The 16,213-nt window shown below is 38.7% G+C and overlaps 1 protein-coding gene and 2 non-coding genes across 28 annotated transcripts in view; all 3 read left to right on the top strand.

Moving 5' to 3' along the window:
* Positions 1-16,213, top strand: part of LOC142074711 (ubiquitin-associated protein 2-like) — a 181,320-nt gene that overhangs the window by 59,516 nt on the left and 105,591 nt on the right. For 12 of the 26 annotated variants that reach the window (XM_075135532.1, XM_075135526.1, XM_075135535.1 and 9 more), the window contains 10 exons: positions 651-864; positions 2,339-2,613; positions 3,756-3,928; positions 5,028-5,235; positions 6,431-6,470; positions 9,212-9,395; positions 11,978-12,044; positions 13,373-13,568; positions 14,840-14,931; positions 15,769-15,816. In XM_075135532.1, coding sequence (XP_074991633.1) covers positions 651-864; positions 2,339-2,613; positions 3,756-3,928; positions 5,028-5,235; positions 6,431-6,470; positions 9,212-9,395; positions 11,978-12,044; positions 13,373-13,568; positions 14,840-14,931; positions 15,769-15,816 — 1,497 coding nt within the window. Of the gene's footprint in view, positions 1-650; positions 865-2,338; positions 2,614-3,755; positions 3,935-5,027; positions 5,236-5,979; positions 6,078-6,430; positions 6,471-9,211; positions 9,396-11,977; positions 12,045-13,372; positions 13,569-14,839; positions 14,932-15,765; positions 15,817-16,213 lie in introns of those variants that run through there. The other 14 variants (XM_075135531.1, XM_075135525.1, XM_075135528.1 and 11 more) reach the window with 4 other exon arrangements.
* LOC142075146 (small nucleolar RNA SNORD121A) lies at positions 258-339 on the top strand. The gene has a single exon (XR_012670805.1). It is a non-coding gene; the product is annotated as a small nucleolar RNA SNORD121A (small nucleolar RNA).
* On the top strand, positions 3,351-3,435 carry LOC142075145 (small nucleolar RNA SNORD121A). The gene has a single exon (XR_012670804.1). It is a non-coding gene; the product is annotated as a small nucleolar RNA SNORD121A (small nucleolar RNA).

Genomic DNA, 16,213 nt, shown 5'->3' with positions numbered 1-16,213 from the left:
CTTCAGGAGTAAATATTTCAGGTTAAATAACTTTTCCAGTAGTGGTCATTTCATGAGATGTTTCAGTATTAGTAAAATTCAGGTTGCAAATGAATTTTGCAACACACACACAAAAAGATTACTCTTTTCTGGTTTTGCTAAGCAGTTGTTTCTCAGTTTACACGAAGTGCTTGTATTACAATTTTTGAGTAGAGAGCAGATGCATTTACTGCATGCTGATTTAGGATGAAATAATTTGTTTATAGTGAAGAGTTCTATGCCAGAAAACTATGATGTGTTATTTCCAAGCACATATCTGACTGCTTTTTGTGGAAACCTGCCTATTTGAGTCAATTGTGAGGGCTTGAAATTGGGCACTTATGTTTATTCTCTGAAAATAAGTTCAACTCTTAGTAAATATATGCTATTTTGAGATGCATGGATTCAAGTAAATCAGTATTGTTGCAATCACAGTGGTGGAAGTTGTATCGGTTATAATCAGATATGTTAAAACTGCTGAATTTTTTTATTGGTCATTTGTTAGTAGTCTGGGGCTGAAGAGGTGTTCGTTCCTGCCAAATAGCAGCTGTAGGCATTGACCCTATGGTTATGTTCAAATTATTTATTAAATACTTAACTCCACTCTGCTCTTCTTTCTTGTCTTTTGGTAGTCTGCAGTTCTTTGTTCTGGCTTTGGAGAACTCGGATCCTCTAAATTGGCAAACTCTACTGGATCCCAAATCTTGGACCAGTTGAAATCTCCAGGACTGGGTCAGTTTACCTCTCAGCAAAACAACAGTAGCTCTACCACCACTACCACAACTACCACATCATCCTGGGATCTAAAACCACCCATTACTCAGTCCTCAGTCCTTAGTCAGTTTGGTAAGTGCTTTGACATAGCTTTCTCTCTTTCTCTCTGTATTAGCCCATAAGATTTCTTAATGCCAATAAGTTTGGCATTAAGGCCAAATGAAAGACTTTTTCTAAAAAATGTAATCCTAATAATACAATTGGTTACAACATTGGAAGAGTTACACTTACTTGCTGGTAATAGACATTACAAGTATATCACAAACTAAGTTTTGATAGGCTTAAGCCTATCCATAAATGTCATTGCATCTTTAGAAGTTGTTGAGCCTTCATGTAATGACTTGTTTGATTTAACGTGCTTGAATTTTTAAGTGGAACTTTGATGTGACTTTATTTCTCAAAAAATCCTGGAAAATACTTAGTTTAATTGTCCCTATGCTGCTTCTAGCTGAGTATAAGGTTGTATCATATTTTGTCTTTTTTCCCCCCCAAATTTTTCTCTTCTAACCATTACATGAATTTTGAATGAGTATGGTATAATTTCTTCATAATGTGCATCACATCTCAGTGTTCTTTCACTAGCGTGCTGAGAATGATGCAAGTTACCCATTTTGTCTATTCATAATTGTAGGGATTTTTCATTTAATTGAGTAGAATTCGTAGGAACAGTGAAAATGACACAAGCTTTCTTTTTGCAATGTGGTTCCTAGCAGTATTCTCACTGTGAAGAGTGATAGCTCTTGTATCTCTCTCGTGTGTGTGTGTATATGTTTCCAGATAGATAAGCAACCAATTTGGTAGTAGTTATAATCTTTTATACGCAGCAATTCTGAAAAAATGTTGACGTACATTTTAAGTTGCTTTCTAATGCACTTTACCAACTGAATAAAAAAAACCCCTTCACATTGCAAATGCTGTGGATCTCTTACGATTGTTGACCAGTGCTCTGAGCCACTGCATGGCTTTCAGCATCTGAAAAATATGAAAGGGGAAGACTTGGAAAAAAAACTGTCAGTGTCCAGTATCTCTTGACTTTCAGCCAGATTGAGATGGTAGATGACTTCCATCTGTCATGGAAGACATGGTTGTTGAAAATCTTCTCCTTTGTAGGGACAGGAAATCCTAACTCATAATACCTCTAAATTTTAACTCCCGACCCCTTGGAAGTTATCACATTTTGTCAGCACAGTTAATTGCAGTGAAACTTGCAGTGTTTGATTCAAAAAATGTTACGGATTATTTTAAGACTAATGTGTGGTAATATTATGTGACTGTATAGATAGGCTTGTTTTCATATTTTTGAAGAAAGCTAAATGATGCTTGCCCACAGCTGTTTATTTAAAGTAGAGAATATCAAATGTTGGCCTTATTATTGCAGTGGTAATGTTCAATGTGAAACTCGTGTGATGTCTGAAAGAGACTTGCACACGCTATGAAATCATAGCTGTCGAGTATGTCATCACTCAGATTCTGTCAAAGAGTAGAAGTGTGAAGAGCAGAGTTTAATGCTTTAATTTTGGTATTTCTTTTTCCCAACGCTGACCAGACTTTAAATCCCAGCCTGAACCATCCCCAGTTCTGAGCCAGCTGACCCAGCGACAGCAACAACAAACACAGGCAGTTCCTGTTCCTCCTCCTGGGCTGGAGTCCTTCTCCTCCCAGGTAAAACTCCGAGAGCCATCGCCAGTAGACACCTCTACAGCTGTTAGCAAAATGTTACAGCTCCCCACTATATCTATGGATAACCAGGGAGTGACTGCCCATCAAACCCAGCAGAAACAGATAAAACCACCAAAACGGAGGATAACTCCAGCATCCAAGGTGAGTAACTGAGTGGTGGCTTGTCCTTAGCAAATGTAAAAACATACAAAAGCTTGTATCAGAACTAGTGTGGCCAGCAGGAGCAGGGAGGTGATCGTGCCCCTGTACTCGGCACTGGTGGGGCCGCACCTCGAATCCTGTGTTCAGTTTTGGGCCCCTCACTACAAGAAGGACATGGAGGTGCTGGAGCGTGTCCAGAGAAGGGCAATGAAGCTGGTGAAGGGCCTGGAGCACAAGTCTTATGAGGAGCAGCTGAAGGAACTGGGACTGTTTAGCCTGGAGAAGAGGAGGCTGAGGGGAGACCTTATCACTCTCTACAACTACCTGAAAGGAGGTTGTAGCGAGGTGGGGGTCGGTCTCTTCTCCCAAGTAGCAAGTGATAGGACGAGAGGGAATGACCTCAAGTTGTGCCAAGGGACGTTTAGATTGGGTATTAGAAAAAATTTCTTCACCAAAAGGGTTGTCAAGCCTTGGAACAGGCTGCCCAGGGAAGTGGTTGAGTCACCATTCCTGGAGGTATTTAAAAGACGTGTAGAGGTGGTGCTTAGGGACATGGTTTAGTGGTGGACTTGGCAGTGCTAGGTTAACGCTTGGACTCGATGATCTTAAAGGTCTTTTCCAACCTAAATGATTCTGTGATTCTATTCTATATATAAGTTGCTAGGGATAAGGAGAGCAAAGACCATGGTATATTTTTTGTTAATAAAGCAGGAAATTCTGCGCTGGATAGTTTTTACGTCCAAAATACAGTGATGTTGTCTTTTCCAAGCACATATCTTATTGCTCTGTGTGGAAATGACTGTTGCTGAGTGATTTTTGGATTGTCTTAGTAGCCACAAGATGAGTGTTGGCTGAAGGGAGATGGATATGGATGACACTTTGATATTGTAGAATAGTATGGCTTACTCTTTCAGCTCCAGATCAGGGCACAGAATCAATGAATTAATTTCAGCTTACAAGAATGTAGTTAGTTTATGTGATGTAAACTGGTGGGTTGTTGCAGATCTAGTTAGCAGCGAAGCCTTGAGGCAGTAACTGAAGAAGCCTGTGGTTAAGGGAGGAGAGGGTGTCAGTTACTGGTATCTTTAATACAGATAGGGCATGCAAAGGAATTATGGCTTTTTTTTTTTCCCTTCTTTAAGATTCCTGCCTCTGCAGTGGAGATGCCTGGATCAGCGGATGTGACAGGGTTAAATGTTCAGTTTGGAGCTCTGGAGTTTGGATCAGAGCCTGCACTCCCAGAGTTTGGATCAACTTCAAGCAGTGAGAATACCAGCCAGGCGACCAACAATAGCTTGTACTCAAAATCTGTAAAGTACGTGTGAGTTCCCCTTGTGCATTCTTACATGTCTCCTTTAGGGGGTCAAGTTTGCGCCAAAAACATCAAGGCACAGTTACTGTGTAATGGGAGGAGGAAATATGATGACTTGTTTTCTGTGGATGGCATCTTAAAGGAGAAATTTCTTTTTTAATGACAATCAAAATCTTCCTGGATGGGTTGATGTGAAGCTGGAGATGACATGAATGTAAATAACCTCATAATAAGCTACCCTTTATAGAATTGCTTTCTCATGTTTAATTGTCCTGATTTTCAAATTTGTTTGAAGGTTTGTTTCTCACAACCCTAATTTTTCTGTTTTTGATCCAGGAGAGATGACCCTTGTACCATGTATGTGTGTTAGTAGATTGGCACCAGATTACAGATCTGATGCTCCTATGGGATGAGAAAAGAAGCCAGGCTTTCAGTATGCAGAAGCTCTTACTGAAATGCTAAAATAGCCAATAATAAATGCCAATGTACCAGTAACCCATTTTTTTCTTCCTTATTCATTCAAAAATTGGCTTCAGTAAAAAGCTTCCTGAAGTTAATTCAGAAATACTAGTACAAATGAACATTCACATTCATTTCTAGTTCTATAAATGATTTAAACTGTTTAGAAAGTAAAACACTCCTGCATGTTTTAAAGTATTTTTTCCTCTTTGCATAGTTCATTCTGTTAGACTGCTACTGTAACGTTAGAATTCTATTGTAGAAAGAGACTGGGTGTTTCTCATTATATACCAGATTTTGTGGATCTAGTTGTTTAAAAAAGAGAGATTATGATCATTAATTTATCCTTTGAGAAGGTGGAAGTAACATGACTGAAAAGTGCTTGTGTGTAAACTATTGTTTTGGTTGGGCTGGCAGGAGGAAGGTGAATGGTGCTTAGTGCAGCTAATGGTTTTGAAGCAGTGATTACTGGGGACCAAAGCAAAATTACATATTTTTTTTTTCATGACTAGATTTTCTAGTATAAATAATGTTGATTTGATTGCATGTTTAAGGTAGTTCTGGATAACTGTATAGGAGCTGATATTTTCATGAAGGTGTTTGAGATGTCGTTTACCAAGATGATAATTTTTACTTTTTCCAGTGATCCTTTGAATACCTCTTTGCCAATATCCAATACAGTACAGGAGTCCACCTACACAACCTCTGCCATCACCTCTTCCAGTCTGACCTGCTCATCCCAGAGCACTAGCCCAGTAACAACTTCCTCCTATGACCAGACTTCTGTGCATAGTAGGATAGCGTACCAAAGCTCCATGGCTCCAGCTGAATCAACCCCTGTTGCAGTTACGGTGAGTGAATTTCAGAAATAAGACCTTGAAAAAGGTGAAATATTCTTATCTGTGTAACACTTGTATTACCCTGCTATGTTAATACTTTTAACCAAGCCAAGTGGTATTTTTGATTCGCAAGCCCACCCTGTTATTTGTTTTTGCTTTTCCTATTGTGTAGCCATTTTTGACTATATCGTATTTGGGGTATAAGAGCCTCTGATTTTATGGGTTTTGACATCTTAAATTGCTATTTGACCATTTTTCTTAGTAACACTTGACATTCTACTTGAGTTTCCTTCCCTGAAGCTTAGCTTTTAAAAAAGGAACTATCTCTGTATCTAAATATTAGTCATGGTATTTTGCCATAACTTGACAGTTTCTATCCAAAGATGTATTGTTTATTAAATTTATATGGCATCTAGCAAGTGGATCCCAAACTGTGTGTGGCCCCTCCAGCATTACTCTTCTGTTGGATTTAAACACCAGAGGGAATTAGTTTCATGTTTTATTTTAAAAATCATAGGGAGAGGTCTAATTTAGAACAGAGAGGATCTCTCTTGGGAGATTCAAAAGCACCTATTCTCTTTGTATATGGAATGTAGGTTTGTTTTAAGAGAACTTAACTTATTAAATGTTTAAGGAACTTGTGAGAGTTTGTAAGTTATTTACTTCTGGCCTTTGTTATGTAATGGCTCAGTCACACTTGTCTTCTGCACTAGCTCGTATGTACTGGTGAGGATCAAGCATAGACTATCCACTTCTGTACTCCAGCGTTATCCAAAAAACAACTGGTGCTTCTCAAGTCTTATCTTTCAATGGAAAAAAATTGGCGTCTCTGTGTAACTTGGATAGTTAAAATTGTGAGTTGCATTAGATCAAAAGCACAACCATTTCCTATATGTTAATGCAATTCTTTCTTTCATATTGGTGTGAACCTGAAGTTTATGTTATATACAGTACATGGGAAGGTCTTCTGCTGATGGGTGTAGTATGGGCAGTGTATGGGATTCTGTATGTTCAGGACACCTTGCACTTGAGACAACTATTACGTGGTTTTGTTAAAGGCAGTAAAAAGTTAATTTTCTGCCTTTTTTGTCTTTCAATTTAGAATGAATATAGAATTTTGCATGCAGCATGTTCGATGTGTGATTCAGTCTGAAAATTTGATATACCTCTAAGATGATTTATTCATTCATTTCTTCTTTGTTTACAGAACGGCCACAGTGGTGTTAGAACACAGGCAACTCTTGACAGTAAGTTTACAAAGCTTGGTTGTGCACAGGACTTTCTAATCTTTCCTTACTACTTGCTGTGCGCACAACTGTAGCAGTGACATCTGGTTTAAGGTTTTATATTGTTCTCCTTGACTAATTTTTGGCTGACCCATTTGCGTTTATTTTGTACTTGCATAGGATACACTTGCTTGCTTCTTGACTAAAACTGAAGTATTAGCCCTATTAAATCTACAAACCTAACCAGTCTTAGAATTAGAGAAGCTGCTTTGCTGCTGTTTTTCCTTTTGAATTTACCTGCCAAAAATTATTTAGTATAAAATTAAAAATTAATATAAAATTTCTTAGCAATTCTTCCAATTCTCAGTTGGGAAGCTACGAGTAGCATTTTGCTGTAATGAAACAAAATCACGTTCTTTGAATGCACCTCTCACTGGGTATGGTGCTACGTATGCCCTGCTACAAGCGCATGGGGAAGAAGGGTGACTAATATGCTCCCTCTGCTGGGTACCTTGCTGCCTTTCAGTGGAGTAACAATAACACAGTACTGGCTCTGATACAGGCATTAGTGTTATCTTCATCTTGGCCTATTTCTAATGTGGTATTTTACTTGTAGCACCCCTACAGCTGTCTTCCTGGAGTTAAAATAATTAAAGTATAGTATTCACACTTCTGACCTTTATGTGCTGCTCTGTGGAAGTTTTCACGGGCTGCAGTGTGAATTAATATCTTTTGGAATTCCAACACTTCAATTTTAGGTCTATCCTCCTCCTAAACGTCTCTTCAGGTAGGTCGTTAGTGGGGGAGCCTTTTTTTTTTTAAATACTTCTGAGTAGAAAGAAGTTGAGTATTCAGACCTGTAAACAGTGTTTTGTTAATGCCAAGTTCAGTTTAAATGAGCAGGAGGAGTGTATATGCCCAAAAAGTTACCACTTAAAAGATTGTTATATATAAAGACAACTTTTCAAGTGGAAAACTTTCTTACTCTCGTGTACAGAATTAATAAACAATTTATGAAATTCACTACAGGACTTGTCTTTTTTGCTATGGAAAACAAAGATCTGAGAATTCCTAGTATTTTTGTAATTATTCTATAACGGCTTTATTAGTCACTTTTTCTATGCCAATTCTCTTTTGAGAACACTTTTGTTGTTTTCTGTATCTCAAGCACCTAAACTGGAATCAGTCGTCGTCTTTGTATCTATCTCATGCGTCCAAACGATTTTGAAATTCTCTATTAACTTTTGAAAATACTTACCTTTTCCCTTCTGTATGTGCTGATAATATTCTTAGTTGTTCATCTCTCATCTTTGCTGTTGTTGTCCTTTAATATCCAGATCTTATGCTTCCTAAACCCTTAGTTCAAAGCATGACTGACGTGTCATAATTCTTACCATCCTATTTGTCTCCTGGATTTCTTTGCCTTGAACATTGTGTTCAGGCCTTAATGAAGATGGTTATTCTGTCACTTGTATTGCGGGACAGAATCCCTCAATTCCCTTGCTTCAAGAAGGGAACCCTGCTCTGAATGTATTGAGAGTTGTAAATACTATTTACTTATTTTTACATGAATCTTGCCAGGAGGTATCAGGTGATATAGTTGCCGCCTTCGTAACTATGTTTCCGTTTGTCACTTGAATTTCCTTCTCTGTTGTCAGTTACCCTCATACTTACTGCTAAGGTCAGGACCTCTTGACTTCTGTTTGCATAGCACCCAATCCAGCAACCTGACTTGGGTCATTTAGTGAGGAAACCAAACCAATAACATGAAGAAACTGTGATGCCTAACTTCCAAGCGTATATCTGACTTTTGTTTGGTGACCATTCTAAAACTGTCCTCGCATACGTTACAAGTTAGTGATGATCTGTTGGGTAGTGTTCTCTGGTGTGGTATGGAAGCATGGCCCAGAGAAGGCAGGGCTCAACTCTTTTTCTGAGTTTTATTGGTGAGTGAGTGCCTCTAATTCCATATATTATCTTTGCAGGACAAGATGAGTGTAGAAACAGTTGGGAATTACGTTGGGCAGTAGAGTTGTTCAGTGTCTTATTACAGTATAGTGATCCTTTGGAAAGGCACATTTGTGGTAAACAAGTTTTACTCTGTGTAGCCTAAAAAGTAGTATTAAAGCTAAACACTTTTTGTTATCTAGGTCAAATAAAGTAAGTCAATATTTAACAACTCTGTAGCCATTAAAAATGCTTAATGCTGTGCTCAGTTGTGGTCTTTTTTTGTAGCTTCTTCTATTCTACTGCATTACACATTTGACTGAGTACTCCAAACTGATAAGTTGTACGTGCCCTTGCACTCCAGTGATCTCAGTCTCAATCATCAAAGGTGCTGTGTAGGTTGGAATGAAGAAGCAAAGCTGTAGGTAAAGGTAGATTTATACAGTGCCTTGAAAAGCTCAAAGGACTTTTGTTTGCAGAACCAAATGCAAGGAATTTTAAAATTAGGATTGACTTGTGAGCAGAAGCTAGTAATCCAGATAGCGGGAGGTGAAGTGCAGAAGATCATAGCTTACTACATGTGTAGCAGTGAAAATTATAAATCTATTGTAGGTGAAGAGCTTAAAGGGAAAAAATGATAGTTCTGTTGCTGTTTGAATTTTCCTTAATAGCCAGATTGCTTGATACTGTTACTGATTCTTAACGGTCAGGCTTTTGCAAACCAAGTGGAGAATACTACTGAGTTCCTGAATCCAGGCTGGGATGTCAGGTATGCTGGAATTTGTCTTTGAATGCCTCTTTTTAACATGTTGCAGCTACTTCATCAGTTCCAGCGCCTAAGACAGAGCCTTCTCCCTCACTACCTTCTGCTGGTTCTCTGCCTAGCGTGGTATCCACCACTGCTTCGCTTCTGCCTTCAGCACCGCAGCACGCGGCAACGTTGCCCAGCTTGCCTCAGTCCAGTGATTTGGCCAGCAGCTCACTTTCCCAGTTAAGCAGGTACAGTAGGAGTTGTGATAAACTGAAAGGGGTTCAGTTTTGGGGAAAGAGCAAACGTAAGGATGATTGTGTATGGGGGCTGTCAGACACCAGGGTCCCCTTTTCTGACATTAACTAGAATTAGGAGAGAGATTTAGAAAAGAACAGGATGTTTCTGGTTGCAAAGTATGAGCTCTGGGCTGCCTCTTAATGATAGAACAGCTGCTGCCCTCAAGTTTTCGTGATATATAAACAACTTTGTGTTTCAAGGGGCTCTTGCTTCAATCATGCCAGCTAAATTAGCTAAATTGATTCCCCCAGTTTGTTTTTCCTACTTTGTCCACAGTGCCTGCTGTTTATGTTTGAAATCATTCCTTAACAGTTTACTTCCTGGCTAATTTTGAAATATTGTAGCTTCATTTATGTTTGTATTTCTTAATAATTCCACGTAGGAAAATATAGAAATAATAGAAATCATTCCACAGGGAGGGTGTGTGTTTTTTCTTTTTCTAAGACATTTCCTTAAGACACTTTGAAATATCAGATTGGTATTCCTGGAAGTGCATTCAGCACAGCTTAGCTTATTTGCACTGTCTGTCTGATTTTCTCAGTGCGTGTTATTTGAGCTTCATCCTCAGGCAGGTGACATCCTGAGGATATACTGGTTGAGTTATATTTTTAATACTCACCTTTGTACTATATTTGTTAATTGAAGAAACTAATTTGATGGGATATCAGGGTTTTTTTTCCTGTTTTGCAGCTACGACATGGTTGATTCTCATTTAATACACTAGTGTTTTTTGTTCAATAAAATGGTAAATAGGTCAAATAACAATTATTCCATTCACATTAGAAACATCATCTCCCCACATTTGTTTGTTGAAAAGCTGTGTACATTGGTAGAAGTTTTAGTTGGAGTGTTGATGCTGTTGAGCAGATACCAAGTGCCATGAAAAGATGATGCTTGAGTTCCAAGCATGTCTGACTTGGTTGTGCTGGCGGCTCTTGTCTGTGTCTCTCCCATAGGTCAGATGGTGAATTAAGGCTTGTTAGAAGACCTGGGGAGAGTGGGCAAAGGAGTGGTTTAAAACTGTATGTTGGACTGAACTATTTCTTTCCTTGCTGCCTGAAGTGGTGTCATTGTAATTCCTGCAGATGGGGAACAGTTTTAAAGAATCAAAGTAAAATTAATCTGTGAAACTGCCAAGATTTAGTCTGGTCCCATACCTTGAAGAGCTGCCAGGAGTGTTTGCCCTTAAATTGGGGCATATAATTTAGCCTGCACCTTTGTTATGAAAACTGCTGTATTTTCTTGTGGCTATTTCCATAGAGAATACTGAAATATTTGTTATGGTTAGGATCTCTCTTGCTTCTGATTTCACACGAGGAGGGGCTTTTTGAGCACCAAACCATACATATTTTTTATGGCTTTGTTTTGTTTTGCCTTTGTTCAGTGTTCATTCTGTTTATTCCGTACTGTACTGTAAGTTACATTCTTGACCTCGAATGTAAGGTATAACTTTCGTCAGTGTAAACGCTTAAGAACCAGTTTCAGTCACCTTTCAAGGAGACATTTAAAGATCTTTGGATTACAGCTGAATGTCGGTGCTACTGTTACTGCCAAAAGTTCACAGACCTGGTCAGCTAGGGAAAAAAGGTGGTGCTAAACCAGAGTTGTTTCCTAAAATGAAGTTGTCTGCAGATGTTTTTCAGGGGATTCTTTATTTTCATATTTTACAGTGTATGTATAAAACTGAACTGGTAGTTCTGATTCATCTTTTCAAAGAGGAAATGGCTTTTGGTGGGGTGTAGTGGTATAAACCCGCCTTGATTAAATTGCCAGATTCAGTAGTAGTATGGCTAATTTTTGGGCTTTCACAGATGTTCTTCATTTGCTGTTTTTTTTGAGTCCTGTCTTTTGAGAGTGTGTTGGGTCTTTTGGCAGAGTTATGGGGCAAATACCCTGCAGTTCTAATTGGGTGAACTAATGTTATGCAGGTTAAAATGTGAGAAATACCATAGTGTATTTCTAGCACTGCCTCACCTAATTAATACCTGTGCCGGCAGGCAGGCAGGCAGCAGCAGTTGCTCAGGGAAAGAATGAGAAACAAGCCATGTGTTGTGTGAATGTTCTTCTGGTTTTGGACTTTATGTCTCTTGGAGTCATTGCTACATAATTCCTGGAACAACTGTTGTTTTTCTAAAAATATAGTAATTTGATAAATACAAATGAATGGTGTTTTAGATGTTTCTTGTTAGTAATAGTTGTCTCTGTCCTTCAATTTTTTTCATTAAAAGGTATATTAGTTAAAGGAAAAAATGTCTGTAGGGGTGTGTGTATATGTACACACATATATGTGTGTATGTGTGTTATGTGTGTACATATACACACACCCCTACAGACATTTTTTCTTTAACTAATATCCTACTCTGTGTGTGTATGTGTATGCACACACTTACAATTCTTATTCTTTAACTAATATCCTACTACCTACCTTATGTTTGTGTATATATATATATACACACACATACAGATATATATATATATTAAAAATAGTTCTAGGAAAAATTAATTATATTAATTCTTTGCAATTTCTTTCTAGCTCCCTTTCCAATCATCAGAGCAGCCTCTCCCCTGCCTCAGTGTTGTCTTCAAGCACATCACATACAGTAAGTCCTATTTGCATTTCAACAGATGTTTGACATACAGTCAGTTTATCTGATGATTAGGACGCTTTCTTAAAGTTCATTGTATCCCACTACACTAAGAACCGCAACAAGAGCCGTATCTCAGGGAAGAAGGACTGCCAGCCCTCTAGTGGTAAAAAAAGTCTTTACCACTTGTGATTTGTGCTAGAACAGGGATAGCTATTGCAGAGACTTGCCAGTCACACAACTGCAGAGGAAATTTTCGTGCCAGCAAGGGGGGATGCAGTAAAGAATTTCTTGTAACAAATGTATTAAAAAAAAAAAAAAATCTTTAGAAGTGGCTGTCTGAAACTGCTCCAAAATGTGGACTCTTAGCAGTCTCCACTGGAGAGGTTAGCTGGCAAAATGCAGGTGATGGAATGATACATGTCATAAAAACAATGACAAATGCCTTACAACAGATGGTTTTAGAGTTTACCATGTGGCATTGTTGTCACCTGTGTATTTAATGCATTTGAGTTAACAAGGCAAATGGTAGTGAACACAGTGCTTTAGATGAGGTTGCACAAATGAAAGTCAGAGACACTACCTTGTTCTGTGATGGGGTACTGCTGTACAGTCCCAGTTGGGGTGTGCAGATAGGTTACTGCTTTTCTTTATGCCTGTATTTTGGTTTGTAATGCTCCATCCCTACTGAATATGTAATTTAAAAATTCACGCTTATCCAAATGTCCTTCTTTTCTGTTGTCAGAGTTGTTTTGGCTTCTGTGTCTTGATGACGCTGTTTTGCAAGTGTGATCAGCTTGCAGCTAAGGCACTGTATTGTGCTGGATTGAAACCAGGAACTCCTTTATCCTCATGTGTTCCTGTAATACATCTGGTCTGCATTTGAGTTTACCACATTGACTCTGTTGTGAGGCACTACAATTTTAATCTTTTAAATTCCACAAGTGCATTGAGGAAATCACGATAGCAGTGTCCTGTATTTTGAAAACAAATACTGTCTTTTGGAAGAATATAGGAGTTTATTTAACATAACAAGTACTAGCTTAAAAGAATATACAAGCAAAGGGCAGGAAATAATGCAATGGAGTGACATTTGAGTTACTGTGGTATAATTTTGTGATGATATAGTGGTTTGAATTTAACTCTCATAATAATTTTCTTTGCATACTTAAAAATCACAAGCATGCAACTTAGTTGCTTGCTTGGTATATAGATAATGCATATCTTTTGCATGTGCTGCTGTTACTTAAAAGATTGTTGGGGGGTTTTTTGATTCCCCCCCCAGCATCTTCCCCTGTGGTTTATTTGCTCTGTGATCCTCATTCTTTTTGTCTCCTTTCTAGCACACTAGTGTTGACAACACAACTTCGCTCCAGCCCTCAACAACCTTTTCAACTGCTTCAACCTCAGCCACTAGCACCACCTCTTCGGTTGTCAGCATGGCAAGCAGTATGAACACTACAAACAGCCTTGGCCTGAGTGTTACCAGTGTGTCTATACCAGCTGCTACCACACGGGCAGCTCCCTTAGTGTCTTCAGGTTCGCAATATTAACAGATCACGTGGATAGACAGAGGACTTCAGTCAGCAGGGCTGTCAGTTGAGCATCTCACCAGCCATAACTATGCTAAGAAATCCACACTCTTGACTAGCATTTTCAGCATGCTTTATTTGCTGGCTTATAAAATAAAGTTGCCTGGTTTTGTGTATTTGAAATATTTGTTAGGGTGTTATGTGGCATTTATATAGCACATTCCATCCCCAAAGAGCTTTATAAATAGACACCAGAGCAACTCTGACTTCGGAAGTTTTGGTCTAGGAGATTCGCCCAGTTTGTATTCTGTTGTGATCAGCTCTTGGCTGTGAGTTCACATTAGCTTTAATTTCAGTCTTCTCTGTGACTTGAATTCATTTGGCAGTATCAAAATATACTGCAGTGTCCTCATTATCATATGCCACATCCCTACTGCCACATCTACAGAAAGGAGAAAAGTGTCTGATGTCTGGGTCATTCCACAGTAAATAGCACTTTAGAAAAAGGGTCCACAGAAAGAGAAGGTGGGGAGGCTTCTTGCACTGAAGTGGAAGAAATGCTAAATTCTCTCTTGCTTCTCTAATCAACCTGAACTGCTAAAAGGAAATCCTATGGAGGGAAGTGAATGGTCTAAATATTAAGATCAAACTCGCTTACAGAAAGATTTCTCATTTCTCATTCCCATACCTTGTAAATGAAGTGTCTGATGACTGGCCAAAGTGCATTTTTTTTATACTCTTTTGCTTCCTAGCACTGCTTCATGGAGGCAACTGAAACTGTTTCAGTCTTCTCTCTTTGCTATCCTCAGCTGCAATAAGTCACCCTCAAAAAGTATGCTGGCAACATTTAGTGCTTTCCAGTCTATTGCTGGCGATAAGGGAAAATGTGTTGACAGAGCAGAAAATGAAAGGGGAGAATTTACTCTCTTAGATTGAGAACAATGCCTAAATTTTGCCTTTAGGAGAGGATTGAGGAAAGGAGAATTTTCTGTATAATTCTTGTAATCCTCTTGGACAAAGTAAATGACAAAATCAGACTGTTCTCTGATTGGACTGTTTTCAGTCTTAAGTAGCCTGTGCTTTCCCTTCCTTGAGGCATGGTTAAACTCTTCAGGGTATTTTTGAGCATTTTCATCAACAGCACAGTTCTTCTGCGTAGTTCTGCTCTTTACAAGCTATGACAGTGTAGCTCTCAGGGCTTGTGAGCTATCTTGTCTCAATGCTGAAGCCTTTTCTTTTCTAAAGGCTTGCTAAAGTGTCTGTATTTTGATTCTACAGGCAAAGCTCCCCCAAACCTGCCCCAAGGTGTACCACCCTTGTTGCATAACCAGTATATTGTGGGACCTGGAGGACTTCTGCCTGCCTACCCAGTAAGCAATTTAATTGTTCCTGTCCTTGATTGCTTGACCCTTAGTGCAAGAGGGCCCTCCGGACTTGCTGCTGTCTGTGCCAAGGCATTTCTGTTGGCACATGTTGCACCTGGAATTCTTGTTCCAAATGCTGAAGAATATATGAAATATATTCAGTGGGGGTTTACTGTTGATAGTAAACTGTAGAATTGTTGGTACAGACCTAATTTGGCTGCTGTTGAAACTAACATGCGTGTTGCTATGGTTTTCAGCGGTATCAGGTTTTAGGCTCTTTGAGTAAAATTAGACTCATTCACGTTTGTGTTGCTGGAATAGATTTACTCTAGTAATGGTTGAAATGTGCCATGTGTCCTGTCTGTCATACTTTTTAAGATTGGACATAGCTTTTTGATGTCTGACCAGAATCAAGATATTTTCGGTTATCTGTTTTTTGAATCAGAAACTTTGTTCTAATCATCTTTCTGTATCACCCTGAATGCGAGGGGATACCATAGATTGCTTTGTGGTCTAGTCATCAAACCTTAAATCCTGCTATTCTCAGAAATAATGATTGCAGCAAAGGCGGCTGTTGCTCTTACTCCCATTGAAGATGGGACAGTCAAACTCTCCTCAGAGGACTGCTGTCACCAAGAAACATCATCAGAGTGACAAGGCATTTTAAGCTTAGCTCTACTAGCATTAAAATACTACAGTACGGCACGATGGCACAATGCGACATATAGCTGTACACCTTCAAAATAGACTGGGCATAGGTCAAACTCTGTTTAAAGCCCCAAATTGGTCAATGTCAGAGAAAAGTGTTATAATGATGTTGTATTTTTATCTGTCTTTAAGCAGATTTATGGTTATGATGATCTACAGATGCTTCAATCCAGGCTGCCAATGGTAAGTAAATGGCTTGGTTTATTTAATTTTAAATAAGTTATCTTCAGTGTTGTTCTTTTGTGCAACACAAATTGGTTCATTTAATGGTGATTAAGAGCTTATCCTTATGTTCTATATTCTGTTTTTTTAAATACCCACAAACAGTTTGTCTAGGTGGCATAAATTGATATAGAGCAACTGTTGCAATATGCATTCATCCATCTACAAATTCTGTAAATAGACCAAGTGTGCTCTGTGCTTTTGAGTGGAGAAATTTTTAATTGTTGTAGCAACAGTATGACTTCTTGTCAAATCTAGTTGAAATCTGAGTGTGAATGTTTTCTTTTACCAAGAGGTAGGGTTGAACAGGAGGTACACAAATCGGCAGACAGTAGGTGCACCTGGCAGGTTTTGGAGG

Source organism: Calonectris borealis, chromosome W, assembly GCF_964195595.1.
Source record: "Calonectris borealis chromosome W, bCalBor7.hap1.2, whole genome shotgun sequence".
NCBI lineage: Eukaryota > Metazoa > Chordata > Aves > Procellariiformes > Procellariidae > Calonectris > Calonectris borealis.
This window is presented reverse-complemented; position numbering and strand designations above follow the sequence as displayed.